The 23601-nt window shown below is 47.6% G+C and overlaps 1 protein-coding gene and 1 pseudogene across 2 annotated transcripts in view; both read right to left on the bottom strand.

Moving 5' to 3' along the window:
• The window catches only part of ADA (adenosine deaminase), an 81279-nt gene that overhangs the window by 35056 nt on the left and 22622 nt on the right, over positions 1-23601 (bottom strand). Inside the window, exons 2-3 of one of the 2 annotated variants that reach the window (XM_043478915.1) lie at positions 18136-18217; positions 11916-12044 (exon numbers count right to left, since the gene is read on the bottom strand). In XM_043478915.1, coding sequence (XP_043334850.1) covers positions 11916-12023 — 108 coding nt within the window. In that variant the 5' untranslated portion in view covers positions 12024-12044; positions 18136-18217. The remainder of the gene's footprint in view (positions 1-11915; positions 12045-18135; positions 18218-23601) is intronic. The other variant, XM_043478917.1, reaches the window with a different exon arrangement.
• LOC122449085 lies at positions 11569-11686 on the bottom strand (annotated as a pseudogene).

The following is a 23601-nucleotide window of genomic DNA, read 5'->3' on the forward strand; positions in this document are numbered from 1 at the left end:
TCATGGCCTCACATGGTCTCCACATGGTATCCCCAGTGGATAAGTGTGTATTTCTTTTAATGCCTTTATGTCATTATACTGGAACTCCAGAGAACAGTGAAGGTAAATATATGTGCCATGTTTAACTGGCAACCTCCAGCCTGCATCCTTGACTCGGGCAGCCCTCAGCAATCTGAAGGATTCCATAGCATTCCCATCCCACCCCTCTTCCTCCTCACCAGCTCCAGGAGCCTGCTGGACCCGCAGCACATGGGGCTCTCTTTCTCCCACTGAGCCTGGTTGTATATATCTCCTGCTTCTACAGCCCCAGATTTGCTTCTCAAGGTCGAGGTCTTGCCTCTTTCTTCTTTGCCCTCCGACAGGTCTGGGCAAGCCCATGGCAGGTAGCTCTGAGTCTCTGGTGTGGCTCATTCCTGAGAGGTCAGGTGTGGGCCTTCAAGAGTTAAAATTCAAAGCTGGGGATGCAAGCTAGCCATTTCTAAATTGGAATTGCAGAGTAAATCTCTCCCTAAGGGTATATCCCCACTGTGATTACAATGGAATCCAAAGTCAAAAACCTGATAGAGTGCACTCCTCCTTGTAAACCCCTTAAGAAGGTGCTATCCTAAAGGAAATCAGTCCTAAATATTCATTGGAAGGACTGATGCTGAAGGTGAAACTCCAATACTTTGGCCACCTGATGCAAAGAACTGACGCATTGGAAAAGATTGAAGAAATCTCAGAATCACCTGATTCTGAGAAAGATTGGCAGGAGGAGAAGGGGACAGCAGAGGATGAGATGGTTGGATGGCATCACCGACTCAATGGACATGAGTTTGAGCAAGCTCCAGGAGTTGGTGATGGACAGGGAGGCCTGGCGTGCTGCAGTCCATGGGGTCACAAAGCATTGGACACGACTGAGTGACTGAACTGAACTGACGGTTCACACTGCTGCTGGGTGCAGTTGACCTGGCCGGCACCTCCTCCAGGGTTTCCTCCCCATGTCTTGGTTAAGCGCCCCCAGGAGGTCCCAGTTTGGGTTCAGAAGCCATGTTGTATGAATGTCTCCAGACCCCTGAATCCCCTCCGTGGGCCGTGATGCTCATGATACTCATAGAATAAGAGGCACATGGTCCTCAAGAACTAAGTGAGCATCCATCCCTTCTGTTGGGCCTGAGGAGTGTTCTGGGATGCAGGAGTTGGCTGCTGAATCCAGGACAGTAGCAGGGCAACCCAGACGCTGGTCCCCCTGTGGGGACACCTGTAGCGGCAGGTTTGCTCCTCGTACGCCATCCAGGCTGTGCACTTGTTGCACATGCAGCTTAAAATAGTTACTTCCCGTTTCCCACCCACCCCACCCCACTTTGCCCAGCAAGGCAGATGGTGGAGTGGTTCAGAGAGTGGGCTCTTGAACTGGGATGCCTGGGTCCAAACTCGGGCACCAACACCAGCTGTGAAACAAGTCATTTCACCTCTTTCTGCCTTGGTTTCCTCGTCCATAAAATGGGGAGACAAAGTCCAAATTCTACCCTGTAGGGTTACTGTAAGGATTAATGCATGTAAAGCACTTCAAATGTTTTACACATTCCTTGCCTAAAATCCCTTACCTAAAATACCAATATCTCATGATCCTCATGCATTTGGGGATTTGGGGAGTTTCGGAGTTTTAGAAAGCATATGCTGCATGTTATATTAAGACACTAGGGGGAGGGATAAATTAGGAGTTTGGGATTAATATATACACTTGTTGTTTTAGTCACTGAGTCACGTCTGACTCTTTTGCGACCCCACGGACTATAGTCCAACAGGCTCCTCTGTCCATGGGATTTCCCAGGCAAGAATACTGGAGTGGGTTGTTGTTTCCTTTTCCACTGGATCTTCCCCACCCAGGGATTAAACCTGAGTCTCCTGCATTTTGCAAGTGGATTCTTTTCCACCAAGCCACCTGGGAAGCCCAACATATACATACTACTATATAAAAAATAGATAACCAACAAGGACCTACTGTATTGCACAGGGAACTGTACTCAATATTTTGTAGTAACATATATGGGGAAAGAATCTGAAAAAGAATAGATATATGTCTACATGTAACTAAACCACTTTGTTGTATACCTGCAACTAATACATTGTAAATTAACTATACCTCAAAATAAAAAAAAAATTTATGATACTAGTGGGGACCTGGGTGAGCATGCCATAATTAAACAGATTAATGTCTCTGCAGAGTAATTATCAATATTCATACAACTGTTTAGGTTGGGTTTTTACCACCAGAGGAGTTTTGGTGCTAACCTTAAATTATTTTGCTCACAACTTTTTCGGCTCCCAGACTGCAGGTAGGGGATTGTAAGCCTCTGTACGGGTTTTTGTTATTAGTGTTTAATGAACATCCGGTGTCACGGCCATGTAATCACTTCTTGACAACTCAGAGCTTTCACGCTCAAGGCTCTTCTGGGTTCACGGAGTTTTCGAGCAGAACCTTTCTGCACCAACAGCTCTGAACAACCTTCAAAGGCAGAGCGGACTCTCTTCTCTCCTTTCTCTACCCAGGCCCTCAACTAAGTGGTTTCTCTCTGTGCCCTTCAATGTGGTGGTGGGCTGTGGACACAAATTCAAGTCTTCAAGAGCCTTCCCCAGGGAGCCAGCTGGCCCTCAACAGGACGGGGGTGGATAAGCCACGAGAAAATGTTGTTTCTGGCAAAGATGCCATGGGTTTCAGGCAGGAGTCTGGTCTGAGCAGGAGAGATCATGGAGCCAGAGAAGGATTTACAGCTTCTGCACAGCCCCTGGGTGTCCACAAACATCTCTAGGGTGGATGCAGTCACACTTGTGGGAAAGCTTGGGAAGGGATACTGGGAAGTTTCCTCCGGTGAGCCTCCAGAAAACACGTGTGTGACAGGTGCTCAAGGCATTAAGGAAGCTTCCCAGGTGGTAAAGAATCCGCCTGCCAATGCAGGAGATGCGGGTTCAGTCCCTGGGTCGGGAAGATCTGGAGAAGAAAATTGCAACCCACTCCTGTATTCTTGACTGGGAAGTCCCGTGAACAGAGGAGCCTGGCGGGCTATAGTCCATGGGGTCACAAAGGGTCAGACACAGCGACTAAACAGCAACAACAAGGTATTAGGGAGTTAGAGTGACTGTTGCCGGGGGCAAAGCCCCCACCCCATCATGGCCACGGAGAGAGGCCTCACCTGGACAACTCTGTCCACATCTCACAGAGTTCCCTCCCCTGCTGCCTGCTTGCTCGAACATTCCTGGCACAGCTTTCTCAATGTGGGACTTTATTTTGCAAATTCATTTCTTTTGGGATTTGTCTGGGAGGGAAAATTCATTCCTGCGTTCCTGCATCTTGTCAGTGGAGCTTAGGCAATCAAAGACACGAGCCCTTTCCTAAGAGGGGGGAAGAGGGTATTTGGACTCAAACTTCTGTACTCAAACCCAGCTCCTCAGTCCGCCTGTTGGGCACTTCTAAGCCGTATGCCAACTGGAGTCACAGAGGAGCCAGTGTTTCCCCTCCTCCTTTCATCCCCTCCACCATCTGGGGTGCCCCCTTTTCCTCTTGGCCACTTAACGCCCCCTCCACCCCCAAAGGACCTGAGACTTGGAACAGTCCCTCTTTTCTCACTTCCTAAGAAAGGACCCCCCACCCACCTAGGAAGAACCCCGGAGTAGGAGTTAGGAGAATTCAGTCCAAGTTTCAGCTCTGCCCTCTCACACACTGCGACCTGGAGCTGGTCCCTTGTCCCCTCCGTGCCTCAATATCCCCATATACTGGAGGGAGAGACTGAATTTGAGCAGAAGCTGTAAAATCAAATAGTCGGGGAAACCAGGCAGAGGGAGAGCAAAGATCAGATGAGCTTAGAAAATGCCAGCCCAGCTGAAGGGGACAACAGCTACCAAAGTCCAGCTCCTCACTGCCATGTAGAAGAGTAAGCCCAGTGTTGTGAGATTTCTGATTTTTCAAGAGAAGATTTATTAGTCAGGATAGGCTGCCATAACAGATAATCCCAAAGCGCATTGCCTTAATATTGTAAAGGTGTTAATTTCCTGTTCCCATCACAGTCCAATGTGGGTCAGCGGGGGGCTCCCCACAGCCATGGAAGGGCGCCATGCCTTTCATCTTGTGTCTCTGCCATCTCCTCAGGCCTAGGGGCCTCCCCTGGATCTTCCCCACCTGCCCCACAGACCCAGAAGAGAGTGTGCAGGATCGGGAGGGAGGAAGTGGGCAGTAAGTACTACATATTGTTAATACTTCTGCCCACATTCCACTGGCTACAGTGTAGTCACATGGTCCACATAACCACGAAGGAGGCTGGGAAACTGAGTCTTGCTCTCTTCAGGGAAAAAATAGGTTATAGGTTTGGTGAAAGGCAGACTTTTGGTGAAAGTCTCTGCCACAAGGTGAAAATCTGGATTATATGTGAAATTTTCTAATTCTTAAATATTGGCAAGTCATTAAATTTTTACAAAAGATATTATGTGGATTAAACAAAGCCTTCTTATGAACGGTATAGCCCACATGTTATGTCTGTGACCACTAGGTTAGAGGGTCTCATCTTGCCCAAATGATTCTACATGGATGGGCCATGGATTGGTGAGGTGGCTGCTTTCAATTACTCACTTACACGTCCACACAGTCATTCAACAAACATTTATTCAACTCTTACTCCATGCCAGACCTTGTGATAGTCAGTGAGGACACAAGAACAAAAACCCCATTCCTTCCCTTGAAGAGTTCACAGTTGTTTTTACCCCCGGTTCAAATTTTAAAATGAAATTTTAGACTTATTTGACATAGTGCTAGATTTTAGCAGAAGAGCATTCCTTAATAGGAAAAAAATGACTTCCTAGGGGGAATTCTGGGTTAAGGACTAACAGGGAGATAGTGTCAGGAGCCCTGATTGGAAAGCTTGTCCCCTCCAAGCTTTACCATTCAGCATGTGGGTGGGCTCAGGCAAGTGGGTTGTCTTGTCTGAGCCTTAGTCTCCACCCCTGTGAAGTGGGGATGATAGTACTTATTTTACAGGGCTTCTGGGAAACAAGAGAAGCAGGCAGCAAAGCTGAGCTTGGTGCCTGGCACATAGCAGATACCTTACCCCTTGTTTCCCAGCGGCCACGGTGGTGAGCCAGGGGTGATTAGTCTGGGACAAGCAGTATCCTAGCATCTCATTTAATTCCCAGTCGGCATTTACTGGGTGTGACCCTGGGCCAGGTCCTATACTGGGTGCTGGGGACACAAGGTGAGAAAGGGCTGGCCCACCGAGAGGAATTCATAATCTAGAGGCAGCTGCCTTCTGACCTCGGTGGGTGTGAGGCTCACCCATCACAGATGTGTGCCCTTCATCACCTCAAATCAAGAGGCAGATGGGAGGGCAGGATGCTTGGTCCAGAGTTACTTTACCAACAAGCATGTTGGTCATCTCGGTTGACAGAAGCTGGGGACTGCACATAGGCATGACTATATACAAAATAGATAACCATTCATAACCTACTGAGGAGCACAGGGAGCCACTCAATATTCTGTAATAACCTATATGGGAAAAGAAGCTGAAAAAGAATGGATATGTGAATAACTGGATCGCTTAGCTGTAAATCTGAAACTAACGCAACATTGTAAATCAACTATACTCCAATACAAAATAAAACTTAAAACAAACTAGCAAACAAACAAAAACCAAAGAGAGCTTTGTGACTTGACGCTGTCCCCAGGGCCAGAAAGCTTCCTCTGATCTAAGGCTGTCCACAGTCCTCCAGCCAGCCCTGCGTGGGGAGGGGCAGTCATAAGACTCAGCTGAGAACATGGAATGAAGAAGCAGAGAGATGATTCCAGTTTGTCCAACGCTACCCAGCTGCTAAGGAGTGGCCCGGAGATCCGAATCCAGGTTCGCACTCTTACTACGCTTCACAACAGTGCCAGGGAGAGAGATTTCTGCCGTAGGGCTCAGATGACCTTCTCTGGGGGATCCTGATCAGCTGCCCCAGGGTGGTGGGAGGGAAGCCAGCCAGTGAGGGCTCTGAAGGGGTCTGGCAAGAGATAAATTTCTCTGTCTGAGGCCTGCAGGCTGTCTGGAAAACTGAAGTTCCTCCCTCCCTTCCTTGTTGACTGCCAGCTCTGACTGTTACGGTGACCTTGGCAGGTCACTTCGGCCTTCCGAATCTATGGTTCTACTATGCACCAGGCTCTGCTCACTCACTGAAGTACAGGGTGAGCTAGACAGACAGACTGGACTCCAGCTTCACGGGGCAGCTGACCTATTCTGGAGGCCTCGTGGACCAAGCGATGCTTGAACACAGATGGAGAAGATAAGAAGCTGTAAGCCACATTCAACAGGAGTGGGCAGGGCAGAGGCTCCATTCTGGGAAGAGGCAGGAATGGATTTACCAGGCTTACCTTGAAGCTCAGAAGCTTAAGCTCCAGAGCCCTGCATTTGTCAAATGCCTTCCAGTGACCAGGGAGGAGCCCAAGCAAGACCCATTCAGGATCATATGCTGACGCAGAGTTTGCCAAAGCAAGCTAGTTTAACTGCAGCTGATTAAGAATGTTGCCGCTTCACTCTTTGACATCCCCCTTGGTCATAGTTCCCCTCACTGGGGTGTCACTGGCACGGCAGGGGCCTTTTTGGGGATCTAGCTAAGGGGAAGCTGTCACAGAATGCCACATCGATGAAAAATAAAACCCAAAATATATCATTGCTAAGAGGACATTAGCAACAAACTGCTTAATAGGCAGCATCTTAGTCAAAGGGTTTTTAAGATGCATGATCAAGGAAACATGAAAAGTCCTGAAATCTTACAGCTCCCCTATGAAAGAAACTTAATACATGTTTTTCTAAATTTGACAACAGTCCTAAAAATTTATGACCTCATCTTTCATGAGTTGTGAAGTTGGGAAGAAACTTTTCTAAACTATCAACAATTAAAAAAAAAATCTTTTGGTCAACTGTGCTAGAGAAAAGACTAAGTGCTCTTGTTTTCTCTAAAGAAAATGACACTACAAATGTCATATGAAGAGGTGATCCTATAAGTATACAGCCAAAACTTAGGAATAAAATAAATATTATGGATGTGTATCAGGCCATAAATATTATTATTTTTCTAGATATTGTCTAGGGTCTATCAGCTTGTTAAAAAATATTCATTTATTTGATTGCTCTGGGTCTTAGTTGCAGCACACAAGAACTCTTAGTTGTAGCATACGAACTCTTTGGGGCATGTGGGATCTAGTTCCCTGACGTGATCAAATCTGGGCTGTCTGCATTGGGAGCACAGTTTTAGACACTGGACCACCAGGGAAGTCCCTGTTTATCATCTTCTAAAAATTTGTTGTGGTGGCTTCTCTGGTGCCTCAGTGGTAAAGAATCTGCCTGACAATGCAAAATTTGTTGTGATTTTGTTTCTTGTTCTAAATATTCACATTCTCATCTGATTTTGTCTTCTTTTTTCTTGAAGAAGGTCTCCCAGCTGTGTAAGTTTCAGGTCCACAAAACCTGGCTATCCTCTTATGGAGAGGGTAAGGCATGTGCAAAGGCCCAAAGGCAGTGGGGTGGGAGCTGGGCTGTGATCAAGAAATAGAATCACAGAGAAGACTGGCAGAGGGGAGGGTGGCATACTGCCTATAACCCCGACTTGACTTCTCACTGACTGTGTGGCCAAAGACAGGAGGGAGCCTTCGGACCCTGATCCAAAGAGACTAAGGCCAAAGAAAGGACCTCATAAGTCATTTCCTCCATCTCCTACCAGTCCTGGGATCCTCTTCTTGACAGCTGCCTACTGAGGCTTGGCTCTGCACACTTCCTGAGTTGGGGAGCTCACTTCCTCCCCCAAATCTGATACTACCACAGGTCAAAACCCTGGTTGTTAAACTTCCTTCAAGTTGACCCCGTCTGTGCTTCCTTCTTGGGTTGTCTTCTTCCCTAGTGTCCCCAGAAATAACTGGTTGCTTCTCATCTCATTATAGCACTGCAGACACGTGAGACCAGTGCTCAAGTTTGTTCCTGCCCAGGATTACGGGGCTTCCTTCAGAGATTCTTCCTATGACTTGACTTCTAAAGATTTCCCCACCCATTATGTCGAAGATTTCTAACGACACATACATATGTGATGATGATGATAATAGCTGACACACCTTGAATGCTTACTGTGTACTAGACTCTGTGCTGGGTATTGTTTGTGCTTAATCCTTATGACAGTCCTGGGAAATAGGGGTAGCTATAAAGCCCATTTTACAGACGAGGAAACTGAGGCTCAAAGTAATTAACCTTTCCGGGTTACATAACATATAGGTGGTATAATCTCCGGCTTTAGAGCTCATGCTTTTAATCACCACATGAAGTAGCTGGAAGTAGGGAATTCCAATTTGTGTAATATGAGAATAATATTGATTGGGCTTTCCTGGTGACTCAGCTTGTAAAGAATCTGCCTGCAATGCGGGAGACCTGGGTTTGATCCCTGGGTTGAGAAGATCCCCTGGAGAAGGTAAAGGCTACCCACTCCAGTATTCTGGCCTGGAGAATTCCATGGACTGCACGGTCCATGGGGTCACAAAGAGTCGGACATGACTGAGCGACTTTCATTTCACATAATCAATGTAGGTCATTTCATCAGGAATCTCTGACAGTTTACAGTTGTACAAGTGTCAAATAACTAAACTGTAAAATACACAATCCAAAATTTGACAGAATTGAAGGGAGAATTAGAATCTATAAATAGTTGAAGATTTAAAAAATATTTCTGAATTATAATTATGGTAGAAGACACATAAAAAGTTTACCATCTTAACCATTTAAAGTGTATAATTTTGTAGTATTATGTATATTTACATGTTGTCTAAATGATCGCAAAAGTTTTTCACAGTGTACAGCAGAAATTCAATTCGTTAAGCAACTTCCCATTTCCCCTCCCTCAGCCCCTGGCCATCATCCTTCTACTTGCTCTCTTTTTTTTAACATACATATGACATACATTTTATTTTGTTCACATATAGTCAGTTTACAATGTTGTATTAATTACTGCTGTACAGAAAAGTGACTCAGTTATACACACACACACACACACACACATCTTTTTTCATCCTCTTTTCTATTGTGGTTTATCCCAGGATATTGAGTACTGTTCCCTGTCCTATACTGTAGGACCTCGTTGTTTATTCATCCTATATGTAATAGTTTGCATCTGCTAATGCCCACCCTTCTGCTATGAATCTGACTAGTCTAGGGAACGCATATAAGTAGAATCATATAGTTCTTTCTTTTTCTGACTGTTTTGTTTCACTTAGCATAATGTTTTCAAGTTTCATCATGTTGTAGCACATGTCAGAATTTCCTCTTTTTTAAGGCTAAATAATATACCATTGTATGTAGATATGCATTTTGTGTATTCATTCCTGTGTGTACAAATGTCAGTAGTTGGAGATTTTACTACCTTTTTCTCAGTCATTGATGGGCCAGCTAGGGATGAACCAAACCAGTAGAAACATAATGTGGGGCTTCCATGGTGCTCAGTGGTGAAGAATCTGCCTGCCAATGCAGAAGGCTCTGTTTCAATCCCTGGTCCAGGAAGATCCCACGTGCCTCGGACCACCTAAGCCTGTGCGCCACACGACTGAGTCTGTGCTCTAGAGTCTGGAAACCACAACTACTAAGCCCTCAAGCCACCACTGAAGCCCACACACCCAGAGCCTGTGCTCCACAACAAGAAAAGCTACCACAAAAAGGAGCCCACGCACCGTAACTAGAGAGCAGCCCTCACTTGCTGCAACTAGAGAAAAAGCTGCTCAGCAACAAAGACCCAGCCAAAAATGAAATAAATACAAATTTTAAAGAATAATGGGGATATATGGCATCTAGAAAAATGGTGTTGATGAGCCTGCTTGCAGGGCAGCAGTAGAGACACAGACACAGAGAACAGACTTGTGGACACAGCGGGGAAGGGGAGGGGGGACAAACTGAAAGAGCAGCACTGAAACATATGCGTCACCACGTGTAAAATGAACAGCAAGCGGCGATGAGCTGAATGACGCGTGGCGCTCAACCCAGGGCCCTGTGACAACCAGAAGGCTGGGATGGGGAGGGAGGGGGGAGGGAGGGGACATGTGTATACCTGTGGCTGGTTCATGTTGGTAAATGGCAGAAACCAGTACAACATTGTGAAGCAATTATCCTCTGATTAGAAATAAACAAATTAAATTAAGAAAACATAATGGGGATTTCCCTGGTGGTCCAGTGCAGACTCTGCACCCCCAATGCAGGGGACCTGGGTTCAATCCCTGGTCAGGGAACTAGATCCTGCATACCACAACTAAGACCCAGCACAGCCAAATAAACAAATAATAAATATTTTAAAAACATAATGATCTAGATAATACCAGCAACCACCTTGAGCTAATTGATACTTATGGTTCATTATAACCAATGACTTCTCTTCAAGTGCATGGGGTACCTTCACCAGGGTAGACGTATGCGCTGCCTTAAGCCAGTCTCACTATATTTCAAAATACTGAAATCTTACAGAGTGTTTTCTGATCACAGTGAGATGGAATGATATATTAATAATGATACATCTGAAACAAACCCACATATTTAGAAATTACACATTTATAAATAACTCGAGCATCCAAGAAGAAATAATGAAGAAAATTTAAAATATTTCCAACTAAGTGAAAATGAACAAACAGTATGTCATCACCTGTGGGATGCATCAAAAGCAATGTCTAGGAGAATTTTTAGCTTTTAATGCTTATGTTGGAAAAGAATAAAATTCTGATACTCTGGCCTTGAATGGAGAGTCTCTCAAATATCCTCTAATAAATCTCTCCTGTTCAAACTAGCTAGAGTGATTTCTTTTGTTTTCAAGTAAGAATTTTGGTTGATCAAGTAATTAGTACCAGGAGTGGGGCCCATGATGATTAATTTTATGTGTCCACTTGGTTGGGCTCTGTTGTCCAGTTGTTTGGTCAAGTATAGATGTTGCTAAAGGTATTTTATCGATGTGATTAACATTTACAACCAATCGACTTTAAATAAGGAAAGTTACCCTCCGTAATGTAGATGGGCCTCCTCCAGTGAGCTGAAAGTCCTAAGTGCAAAAAATGAGTTTTCCCAGAGAAGAAGGAAATCTGCTTCAAGACTGTAACATAGACCCTCTCTCCCTTTCTCTCTCTCATATGCATGTGTGTGTGTGTGTGTGTGTGTGTGTGTGTGTGTGTGTCTTAGTGAGGCATCTAAGATGCCTAATTCTTCCTGATCACCAAGTCCTGTTAGCATGATGTCATCAGTGAATTGGACCAGCGTGGTACTCATGCCACAGTGAGATGGATCCAGGGAGCTGGAGGACTGACCTGGTACTAAAGCAGGGGGTGAGGCTGAGCCACTCTCTCTGCCAATGAAATCAACCTCCTCTGGGGAAGGAGAAAGAGCCCTGAGTGTGATTTTGCTGATTCTGTAACACTGGTAAGTCACTTTCCTTCTCTGGATCTTAGTTTTCTCATCTGTAAACTGAGATGGCTGGATAAGACAACCTCCAAAGACCTTGTTTTTCCTTCTAATCCTGAACTTCTGCCAATGATCAGAGCTTCCTGTCTCTCCAGCTGTGGGATGCTGTCCAGTCTACTACTCTCACTCATCCTCAGTCTTCTTCCTTGAGAAATATATTAAACTGATAGGAACAAATACTACACTTGATCTTAGCCAAAAGGCCAAGAAGCAATTCCTTGAGAAATATAGTTAATAACCTACCGTCTCTCAGCATGGCTGTGGAGCTGAAATGCAGCCCCAAGGCAGTAAGCTCCGTGATTAAGGGCACTGGCTTTAGCCGTGGTCCAAACTTGACTTTGAGTCCCAGACCCACCACCGCTTGGCCGAGTGAACACCTTGGGCAACATTCTCCCCTGTCAGCCTCAGTTTCCTTATCTGCTAGATGAAGACAATAGTACCCACCTCAAAGGATTGGTGAGGATGAAATGAGATCCTGGTTGCAAAGTGCTTGTCATATCTTAGGTGTCTGATGAGTTTGGGCCTCTTCTCTGCCTGAATCCACATGCTCATTATCTTTCAAAGCTTCAGTTCCTTCATATATGAAATGGGAATAGGGAATCCTCATTACAATCCCAGGAACTTCACACATGGTTTGAATCCACTGAATGCTCCTGCTAGACAAATACAAGGTTCAGTTGTCTTTTCCACTAGGGACACAGGCATAAAAGGATTCTGTAGGGTAACAGATGAGTCTAGGTGAAGGACACACACTCGGCTTCCTTAAGCATTAAGGGGGCCAGGAATGGGCCAGAAGAGCAGAGGGCAGCACCTGGAACTGGTTATTTGGAGCCTCTGGCATCCTACTGCCCCCTGGGGCTCCCTCTGGGAGGAGAGGAGGAGAGGCATCAAGTTGGCAGCAATGAGAGACCCCCAATGGCAGAGGCATCAGGGCTGCCCACCCCGCAGCCCACCCCAGGCCCTGCTGGTTCAGGAAGGCGAGGTCAGCTGTCACCAGTTATCTGACCCCACAGAGGCCCCGCCAGCCTCAGCTGGTCCATGCTACAGGCCCGGCCACATCTGGTGGCAATGATCTCAGAGCAACGATCTGCGGAGGCCAGACACTTGCAGCCTGGGGCAAAGTGGGGGCCGGCCTGCCAATGCAGTCCCTCCTTCCCTGACCCCATCCCTCCTGATCATCCATCAGGAAGCTGGGCCCCCAGCTCTCAGCACATTATAATAACAACCATTCTCCCTGCATGGTTCACCACACAGGCTCCACCGTGGGCCTCAGCAGACCCTCCTAAAGGCCTGCAAGGGAGGGACGGAGCGGGAGGGCAGAGAGAGACCGGGCAGATGACCAACTCCACTTTACAGGCGAGGAAACTGGGGCCCAGAGAGGGCCAGTTTATCTGTCTGCCTCCCACTGGACTATGAGCAACTTGAAATGAAGGATTAGGTCCTGCTCATTCTGTCACTTATTCCAGGCAGAGGAAATAGCAAGTGCAAAGGTCCTGGGGCAGAAATGCATTTGGTACCTTACAGAATGATCTCAGTCAGCAAATGAGAATTACAGGAGATGAGCTGGTGAGGTGGGCACTGGCCAGACCACACAAGGCTTCATACAACATGGAAAGGAGGCTGGCTTTTATTCCAATTGCCAAGGAAATCCCTGGAAGGTGTCTACTCTGAGAACAGACACTGAGAAGACAACAGCCAGTCAGGCGGGTCTGTTCTCATCTTCTGGTGTCAAATGTGAGAATCAGGCAATTAAATGTCCAGTCACAGAGCATGACCCATGCCATGCTGGGGACCCAGGGGAATGGCGAGAGAACATGGGGCCCTGCCCCAGCCCAAGTGGCCGAGAGTACTTCCCAGGAAAAGAGGCGTTTCTGCTGAAACCTGATGGCTGACCCAGAGTCAGCTGGTTTGAAAGAGCTGCAGGAAGGGACAGGAAGGGACATTCCAGGCAGAGGGGACAGTAAATACAAATGCCTGAAATGAGGGAAAGCCCGGGACTTTAGGGGACCGTAAGAAGTTTAATATGGCAACACAGTAGATGGCAAGCAGGAGTTGGCCTGGGTGGTGGTGAGGTGCGGGGAGGCCTAGCACGTGTCTGCTTCTCTCATTTGACCTTGACATATGAGCCTCGTCCTGTTTTAGGAAGCAGTCCTCTACCATAGGACTTGACTTCTAAGGGCTACTTTGTATTATTCCATTGTACATTCTGTTGTACAGTAACCAGTCCCCCGGCGTTGACCATTCAGAGTCTCTCTAGTTTTTCCCTATTATAAACAATACTGTGATGAACATCTTTGTCCATATATCTTAGTGCACACATATTATTATCTCAGTGTAGCAAAGACGGAAGTCATGGGGGCAGACCAGGGCCCAGTCCTGGAGGCCTCTTGGGCAGCCCTTTGTTGAGAATCTGCCTAAAGGGCCATAAACAAAGAGATGCTGGGAGAAGGCTTCAGGGAGTGATAAAGAGCCCTGACCATGAACTCTGGCTGCCCAGGCCAGATGAAGACTGGGGAGGAGCCCCAGGCCTTGGGCCCCACATGCCCTGTAAGCTGCATGTTTGTCCAGCTGGCCTGGTGCACCGGCCACTGGCCCCTTCCAAGAAGCAGCAAAAATACTTAAGATGCAGGTCTGAAAAGTTAGCATGCCAGATGTGGGGTTCAGACCTTTCACTCCTCAGGGAGAAGGTCAAGGTTTAGAATTCCTTCTTAATTGTGAGTCACCATGCCAGGGATGGGGTCTGTGATGAGATTGTGTCCCAGCCTGTCCTACCTGCTTCCACGTGGGCTTTTTCATGTTCTCCTGATGCATAGGAGTCCCTCAGCTAGTTTTAGAGGATTTTTCCCATAGGAAACAGTTCCATATGTAGCTGGAGATTCAGTGAGTGTGTGGGAGAAAGTGAATTCAGCATCCTCCCAGGCTGCCATCTTGCATCGGAACTGCAACAAAATACTGCAGGCTGAGCATGGAGCTAAAAATGATCCTAGATTCAAACCACAGCTCTACCACTAAAGAGCTGAGTGACTCTGGGCCACTTACTCAAACACTCTGAATCTCAGTGTCCTCATCAGTACAATGGGGAAAATAACCAAGATGTTTGTGAAAGTTAAATGAGATTACCAAGCACTTGGCCCAGAGTCCATGTCCTTAAATAAACGACGATGTATGTTTTCATTGTCATCTTGGGTTTCTATCCCTTTTAAAAAATATTATAGCAGTTTTGTTGAGATAAAATTTGCACGCTAAACAATTTACTCGTTTAAAGTATATAATTCAATGGTGTTTACTATACTCATCACAATCAATTTTTCATCAACCCCCCTCATAAAATCCTGTACCCATGAGGAGTCACTCCCCAGCCACCCCCCTCCCTGCTAATCTCCCACCCCTCCCAGCCCAAGGCAACCACCAATTTATTTTCTGTCTTTGTGGATTTGCCTGTAAATGGAATCATACCAGATAGAAAGCATACAGAGTCCTCCTGTGACTGGCTTATTTCACTGAATATAATGTTTTCAAGGTTCATCAGTGGGATAGCATACATCAGCATTTCATTCCTTTTAATTGCCAGGAAATTGTCTATGGTGTGGATGGACGGTGTTTAACATATCCATACATCACCTGATGGACATTTAGATCGTCTCCATCTTTTGGCTCTTGTGAATAATGCTGCTGTGAACATTTGTATGTGGACATATGTTTTCATTTCTCTTGGGTATAGACCTAGGAGAGGAATTGCTGGGTCATATGGTAACTCTATTTTTAATCTTCTGAGGAACTGCCAGACTGTTTCCCAAAGCAGCTGCACCATTTTATTTTTCCACCAGTAGTGTACAAGGGTTCCCATTTTTCCACACCCAGACTGACAGTTGTTATTGTCTGTCTTTTTGAATATAGTCACCCTAGTGGGTGTGTAGCAGTATCTCACTGTAGTTTTGACCTGCATTTTCTTGATGGTTGTTGTCTCACTTTTTCAATGGAATCCCCTTCATGTCCAGGAACAGATAAATCCTGGGACATCCCATTCCTAATATGGAAGCACTAACTCATCACAAAGAAAGAAAAAAATCTTACAGGTCCGTTATTAACCCACAACATTTCTTAAAGTAGCTCTTCCATAAATCAACTATTTCCCAGCTTTGGGAGCGTTGGGATAATTCTAATTTTCTTCTATTATTTCTAATAATTATAAATTACTGGCCATTCCATGGAAAATGCCCATAATAAGTGAACACAAGCAGGATAAAAAATACAGTTTAGTTGACATACATACACTACTAAGTGTGAACTAGCTAGCAAGTGAGAAGCTGTTCAGAGCCAGGGAGCTCAGCTCAGTGCTGTGATGACCTGGGGGGGAGGTGGGCGGGAGGGAGGGTCAGCAGAGAGGGAATATATGCATACACAGAGCTGATCCACGTTGTACAGCAGAAAGCAACACAACATTTTAAAGCAATTATACTCCAATTAAATAATAATAATAATAAAGGTACACTTTAAAATACTCAGTTTAACCATCTAAGCTGAAAAAAATGTTTAATCCACCCAAATATGCTTTAAGCACCATCCTGGTGCTAAGGTTCATGCGATCTTATTTATGGACAAAGTCTGAAAAGGAATAGCAAAAACGAAACTACTACATGGGGGTAGAGAATTAAGAAGCACAAACTACTAGATATAAAATAAGCTTCAAGGATATTCCCTGATAGCTCAGTTGGTAAAGAATCTGCCTGCAGTGCAGGAGACCTCAGTTCGATCCCTGGGTTGGGAAAATCCCCTGGAGAAGGGAAAGGCTACCCACTCCGGTATTCTGGCCTGGAGAATTCCATGGACTGTATGGTCCATGGGGTCGCAAAGAGTTGGACATGACTGAGCAACTTTCACTTTCAAGGATATATTCTACAATATGGGAAATATAGACAATGGTTTACAATAACTATAAAAGCAAAGCAAGCAAAGTCGCTCAGTCGTGTCCGACTCTGCGACCCCATGGGCTGTGGCCCACCAGGCTCCTCCGTCCATGGGATTTTCCAGGCAAGAATACTGGAGTGGGTTGCCATTTCCTTCTCCAGGGGATCTTCCCGACCCAGGGATCGAACCCAGGTCTCCCACATTGCAGGCAGACGCTTTACCCTCTGAGCCACTGGGGATGCCCCTATAAATGGAGCATAACCTTTAAAAATTCTGAATTGTTATGTTGTACATCTGTAACTTATATAATATTGTACAGAAACCATACTTTAGTTAAAGAGAATAAAATACTACTTGTGTTGAGGGTGACAGGAGTTCTGGGTGAGAGATGTCCCACCCTTCCCCACCTCTATTTCCCAAAATAGAACATTGTTGTATTACCTTTGCAATGATAAAACCAAGGGAAAAGGAAAAAGAAAAAAAAAAAAAAACTACTAATCTAAGGACGATGGGAGGAACAATTCTTGAGCCAGACCCTCAAAGCCATTATTTTGTGGAATCTCCACACAGCCCCTGGGAGATTATTAGTAATAATAACAGCCAACATTATGGAACTTTCTGTGTGTCTAGCACTGTTCTACCAGTTAGGGACCAGTACTGTTCCCATTTTACAGATGAAGAAACTGAGGCTAGGCAAAGAGATGCCCTTCCACTTCGGTGCTCTGTTTTTCCACATCACATACACGTGCAAAGCCTCATATAAACTCAGGCTCACATTTAAGTCCACACCTGCATCCTCAGACAGGAGCACACATACCACGGCCAGACACACGTGTGTACTCACACACGACGGCTCATATCCAAAGGCATGTGTATGGGAATGCATGTGTACATGTGGGCTCATCTGCATATATGTATATGTGTGTCATGTGCACACAGCCCACACACTACTGGACAAGCATCCATCTGAGAGTGGGAAAGGGGTGCAGATGAAGGGGCCAAAGTCCGGCCTTGCCTCCTCCCCACATCCTCAAAGCTCTGCTGCTGGCAGGCGTGTACAGGCCTGGGTGGGGCACGGACAGGTAGGCCTAGACTCAAAGGGTAGAGCTGACCTTGCACTAGAGACCCAGGATCACCAACTACCTTCCAAACGGGGCTACAGTGACCAAGGGGCCTCACCTGATGGCCCCCCCCCGACCAGAGGACCCGAACTGAGGGCCTGAGGTGTGCCCAACCCTGTGCCCGGGGCTCCAGGGGCCGCACAGAAAAAGGCATGATCTGGGGCCTCCAGGGCTCCCCAGGGTATCGAGAAGACAAGATTCACATCCAGCCGCCCCGCTGGGAGGCCGCATGGCAGAGTGGTCGCCTGCGAGCGTTGTAGCAACCGGCAGGCTTAGAGTCCTGGTCCCATCACTTACTGGCTGTGTGATCTCAAGCTGGTTAACTGATCCGTGCCTCAGTTGTCCTCCCTGTAAACGGGGTAAATTCTGACACCTGCCCCTTGGGGTTGTTGCTTAACCAGAACCACCAGAGTCTATATTTGTAAAATAAGCTGTTTGGGGCAAAGAGAGTATGAGGATGGAGGGAGGCAGGACAGACACTGAGTGGAAAGGAGCTCCTCCGGATCCCAGCCCTGCGTCCCACTGGCTGGGTAACCTCGGACAGGCCGGACCACCTCTCTGAACCTCAGCTCCTCCTTTGTAAACGTTGCCCAAGTCATTCTTGGTCATTAGACATGTTTCTATTGAGGACTTACTACGTATCAGGCATCATGCTAGGCATGGAGAATGCGGCAGTGAGCAAGCCAGCTGGTCCCCGTCTGCCTGGAGTCCGCAGCCCTAGAGGAAGGATAAAGCAGAAACGTCTGGTACATAGTAGGTGTCCCATCAGCGTTCCTCCCTGTCTTCCTTTTCTATCACTGTAAAGTCAGTGCATCCACATTGTAGAGAGTTTGGGGACTTCCCTGGTGGTCCAGTGGCTAAGACTCTCTGCTCATATTACAGGGGGCCTGGGTTTGATCCCTGGTCAGGGAACTAGATCCCACATGCCACAACTAAAGATCCCATATGCTGCAACTGAAAAAAAAAACAAAAACCCACATGCCAATCCCACATAATGCCACTAAGACCCGGCGCAGCCAAAAACAAAAAACAAACTTTGCGTAGAGTTTGGAGGATACAGAGGGGGGCTGAGGTGGGGAAAATCTATCACCCAGAATCCCACTACCCCTAACAAAACCCCTAGCTTCATTTTTGCCAATCTTCTTAAGCAGTACAGGGCTAGGTTCATGGTAAGATGCTCAGTACAATGTTCGGATTAATCAACACATTACCTTTGTCACCAACAGGAAACAGCTGATTACACTGTAGTATATTTACTGACTGTAAGCAACACAAACCATCAAGGCTGTACCTTCTCCACAGAGAGTTTTTTCCCTTCATTGGGACCAGTAACATTTCCATTTTATAGAAAAGGACACCAAGGCTCAGAGAGGTCAAGTCACTTGTCCAAGGTCACACAGACTGAAACATGAAGAGCCTTCTCGGGAAGACAGTCTCTTACCCACACTGTCCTGGGCTGTGGGATGCGGTGAGGAATGGACATGAGGGCTTAGGGAGTGCGAACCAGCAGCCCAAGGTTTGGGGAGCCCTTTTAGGCCAGATGCAACCTGCCCCATCATTGCTTCAGACATAGAAGCACAGGAAACTACCAGGCTCGTGGCTGGCCTTGTGGAATCTCTTTTGGGTCCAGAAACCCCTCACTCTCACCGGCTTCGGGAGCAACGGGAGCCTGCTTAGCCAGGGTACAGAGACGGCATGTCATTTGTGGTTTCTGGTGCCCTCCAGTGGGCAGAGGGAGCAAATCTCTGGATCCCTCAAGTTGCCGGGAGCCAGGCAAACCGTGATTATCACTTGTTATAAATAATCTGAGACTTGGGAAAATGGCTTTCCGAGGGCACGTAGGTGGTTGGTGACAGAACCAGGAATCAAGACATTGGAGCTCAGTTCCTGCGCTGGGAGACGGTCCCTTGGGGCTGGACACAGACGTGGATTTACACCTCTCTCCCTGGCAGCTCGGCAGTAAAGAATACGTCTGCAACGCGGAAGACAGGGCGATGTAGGAAACACGGGTTCAATTCCTGGATCAGGAAGATCTAGAGAAGGAAATGGCAACCCACTCCTGTATTGGAGAAGGAAATGGCAACCCACTCCAGTACTCTTGCCTAGAAAATCCCATGGACGGAGGAGCCTGGTGCAGGCTACTGTCCATGGGGTCGCAAAGAGTTGGACACGACTGAGTGACTTCATTCACTCCTGTATTCGTGCCTGGGAAATCCCATGGACAGAGGAGCCTGGCAGGCTACAGTCCATGGGTTTGCAAAAGAGTGGGATACAACTTAGCAACTAACCAACCAAGACTTTTGCAGGCTGGGGGGCGGGGTGGGGGGGGAGGTTCTGTGATGCATTTACAGGGTCACATTTGAGAAAATGTGCAAAATTAAGACATTTTAGTTACAGTTGGTTAAGACCACTGTCTCTTTCTACTCCAGCCCTAGAACGATGTCTTTGTTTGGTAGGTGATAAAGATGTATTAATAAATAATTTATGTGTTTAATAGATTGTGTTGAATGAACAACTGCATGATAGGGGAATAAATGACTGAAGTGCCCTTTAATCTTAAAGGAAGCGCAGGGTTTTAGTGAGTGGTCCTCATGCAGCCTCGGGGTGCCCTTCACAGACAGATCGAACTTGGGCCATGGGCGACCTTGAATGTCAAGGCAAAGAATCAGGCAATGCGCAGTCACGGGAGGTTTTAGAGCAGAGGACGGACCCGAGGGTAACAGTCAGTTAGGCAGGAGTTGACTGTCAGGTATGAAGACAGGGCCCTGTGGCTGTTTGATTGGCTCATATAAAAACATCCCTCACTCACCAGCACCAAAGAGCTAGTAATGTGATCACAGGGGTCCCCTCCATCGGGGTGCTTCTTGGGGAAAAATGCCTCCAGGAGGCCCCCGTGGGTCCCTGGCATGAAGAGTCCAGGCTAGGGGAGCCCGAATGTCTTGGTGGGTGTTCAGCCTGGATTTGCTCAGCCCTCTGTGTGCCTGGCCCAATGTAGGGGGAGGTTGGGGCCCTGCCCAGGTCAGGCATGGGGTCCCAGGGTCCCGGGCATTGCTGCATGTCCCACCCGTGCTGTGAAGTGCAGTGGCCATTCCTCAGAAGAGGAAATTGAGGTCTGGAAGCTGGCGAGGCAGTGGTGAACCCGTGGAAATCCAGCCCCAACTAATGTCTCCTTTACTCAGCTCCAGGCCAGCCTTTTTCTCCCCCTCCCTGGTCTTTCTAAATGTCAAGAATTCCAGCTACCAGCAAAACAAACAAACACGCCCTCCCAAGAAAAGCCCCGGCTATTATTTATTTAGCTTGTTTTGAGCCATCTCCTCTGTTAAGCTCCTGCACATCCCATTACCTGATTATTCCTCCAACAAAGCTGTGAGTGAGACGAACAGTTATTATTCCCATTTTGCAGATACAGAGTTAGCCCAGAGAGGTGAAGCTATTTACCCAAAGCCACACAGCGGTAAACAGCTGAGTACAATCAAACCGGGAGTCCAGAGGTACCCGCAGATCCCCCTACCACCCCGCCCCCGTCACAGAGCTGCCCAGCCCCCTCTGCTGCTCCAAGCTAAAGTGGAGAACTCATCTTTGCCAGCAGAGGGCAGTATGCCCTCAAAAATTAAACCCTGCTCTTCTGGTTTGCTCAGGCAGAAAAGAATCTGCCTGTAATGCAGAAGGCCTGGGTTCAATCCCCGGGTCGGGAAGATTCCCTGGAGAAGGGAATGGCAACCCACTCCAGTATTCTTCCCTGGAGAATCCCATGGACAGAGGAGCCTGGGGGGCTACAGTCCATGGACTTGCAAAGAGTCACAACCCAGTGACTAACTTCCTTCCTAGAGGCTGGCCAATTGAATTCTCACACCTGGGAACAGCTGCTGCTGCTGCCCAACGATTCAGAAATCCTCAACCCTGAGGATTGAGTTAGTCCTTAAACCTTAGTCCCAGGTTCTGGTCGGGGTCTGGGGAACATGGAGAAATGTGTAGAGAAATGGAAAACACAGCCTTCAAAGGAGGTGAGCCAGTGGTTCGTGGAAAAGGAAACGCAATGGTTTTAACGTACGAGATGCTTAGCTTCACTCTTAGTAAGAGAAACGTGTGTTAAACCCACAAGGAGCAGGCACTTTATCAAACTGGCAGTTACACAGCTGAGGGCGTGGAGAAACACACTCACAGGCTGCTGGTGGGATTAAAACCTGGTTTAACACCTCTGAAGGGCATCTGAGAATAGCTACCAAAATTAGAAACACATGCGTCCCACTGAAACAAAATGCCTTCACTGGAAGACTTGACAGAGAAGCAGAGGGGGCATTTCCAGGGAGTGGACCTCAGGGGGTGGGGGAGAAGTTTCCAGATCAACACTCCCTGAGTGGGGGGGGGCGGGGTATGGGGGGGAAGCTGGCAGGGGATCATCTTGGGTCCAGGCCTGTAGGACCTCCCAGAGGGGCAAGAAGCTGGCATTGAATGCTGGGTCCGCAGGGCTGAGCAAGGATGGTAGGACCCCTCGGGAGGAGAAGGGCTGCCCTGCAGAGATGACCGTCTCCAAGGGGCACAGGTCAGTGCTGCCATCTCCAGCCACTGTCTGCAGGGGAGGGGAGGGGAGAGGGAGAAGGAGCCGCACCCCACCTCGTCCACCTTCCCCGCTGCTGGGAGGAAGCGAGGGGAGAGGGTCTAACCCCAAATCAAGCTACAGTTTCCATGAATGTCTTGACATTTAAAATTTGAATGAAGACCATGCTTGTGACTTAAAGCTACAGTCCGGCTGTCTGTCATCTAAAAGCTGGCTGAGACAGTGTGGCTTCCCTCTGCATGCCCTTCCATCCTCACATTCTATTGATTAGAGGGTGCTAAGGCCAACCCTTATTTGAGGGGAATAGAGTCTGCCTCTTGAACAGGGGAGCCAGGGCAAAGTTACATTGCAGAGAGGCATGGAAAACCCCTACCCACAAAGGGCTTACTCCCCTTGCAAGGGAGGCTGGGAGATGTCGACCAGCCCTGTGCCCAGGAAGAGGAGGGAATGGGTTCAGAGAAGAGCTTGCGCCAGCCTCTGCCACCCTTGCCCCTCCCTGATGATGCACGTTCAGACGGGTCCTATGGTGTGCTTAGCCCTGCAGGGAGGCTTGGTGAGAGCAGGGACCCCGGGGAGAGGGGTCCTGACTCCCCAGCAGTGTGACCACTTGCTCCTGCTCTTGGGACCTCCATTTTCTCATCTGTAAAATGGGCACACTCATCATCCTCTCCTCCCATTGATACAGTGGTCGTGAAGGCATTCTGATTTGTGAAAGCCTCCAAGTCGGCAGAGACGAGGATGACACTGTCCTTGCCCCCAAAGATGGTCAATAACAAGAGGAGACAAGAATTCAAGACATGTCCAGACCTGGGGTAAGGGGAAAGGGTCCTGTGAACAGGGGCAGAGAGCAGAGGAGCTACTGCAGGAGAGGGCTTGTGGCTGAGCCTCAGCAGATGATGAACAGGCTCGGAATAGACCCAGGGCACAGGGTACCGCATGGCAGGAGGGAGAATCAGCCCTTGTACAGGTGTGGAGGCTGGGACACACGTGGTTTATTGAAGGGTCCTGCACCCCTCTTTAAAGCAGAAATTCCCAAAGGGTGAGATGTTGGCTGGGCTGGGAGCTGATGCACACTTTCATGCTTGTTTCTTGGCAGAGTGAGTTTGAAAAAGGAGAGGAAAAAAGGGAATGAGATTGAAAACAGATTATTGGGGAGAAAAGTATTTCAGACTCGAGACAACTGTCTCTATAGCCTCTGGCCCCTGTCCCACTCATTCCCCGGCCCTGACGCAAGTCTGGCAGGAAGAAGGTGTTTCTCCTGGGATTGTTCAAACCGAGGACCAAACCCTGCCTGAGGCTTAAATATCTGCATAGGCTGACAGCATGCCCGAGGCCATGCTAAACGGGTCTCCAGGCTCCTTGAACTCTCCCCTTGAGGTACATGCTGTTATTGCCCCATTTCCCAAATGAGAAAACTGAGGCTCAGAGAAGTTAGCTGGCTTGTCCACAGGCACACATACAGTCAGGGGTGAATCTGATTCTATTGGTTTTTCCTGCAGTTGGGGTGCAGACAGAGGAGGGGGAGGTTTAGGACAGCAAAGAA

The sequence above is a fragment of the Cervus canadensis genome, chromosome 10 (assembly GCF_019320065.1).
Source record: "Cervus canadensis isolate Bull #8, Minnesota chromosome 10, ASM1932006v1, whole genome shotgun sequence".
Classification (NCBI taxonomy): domain Eukaryota; kingdom Metazoa; phylum Chordata; class Mammalia; order Artiodactyla; family Cervidae; genus Cervus; species Cervus canadensis.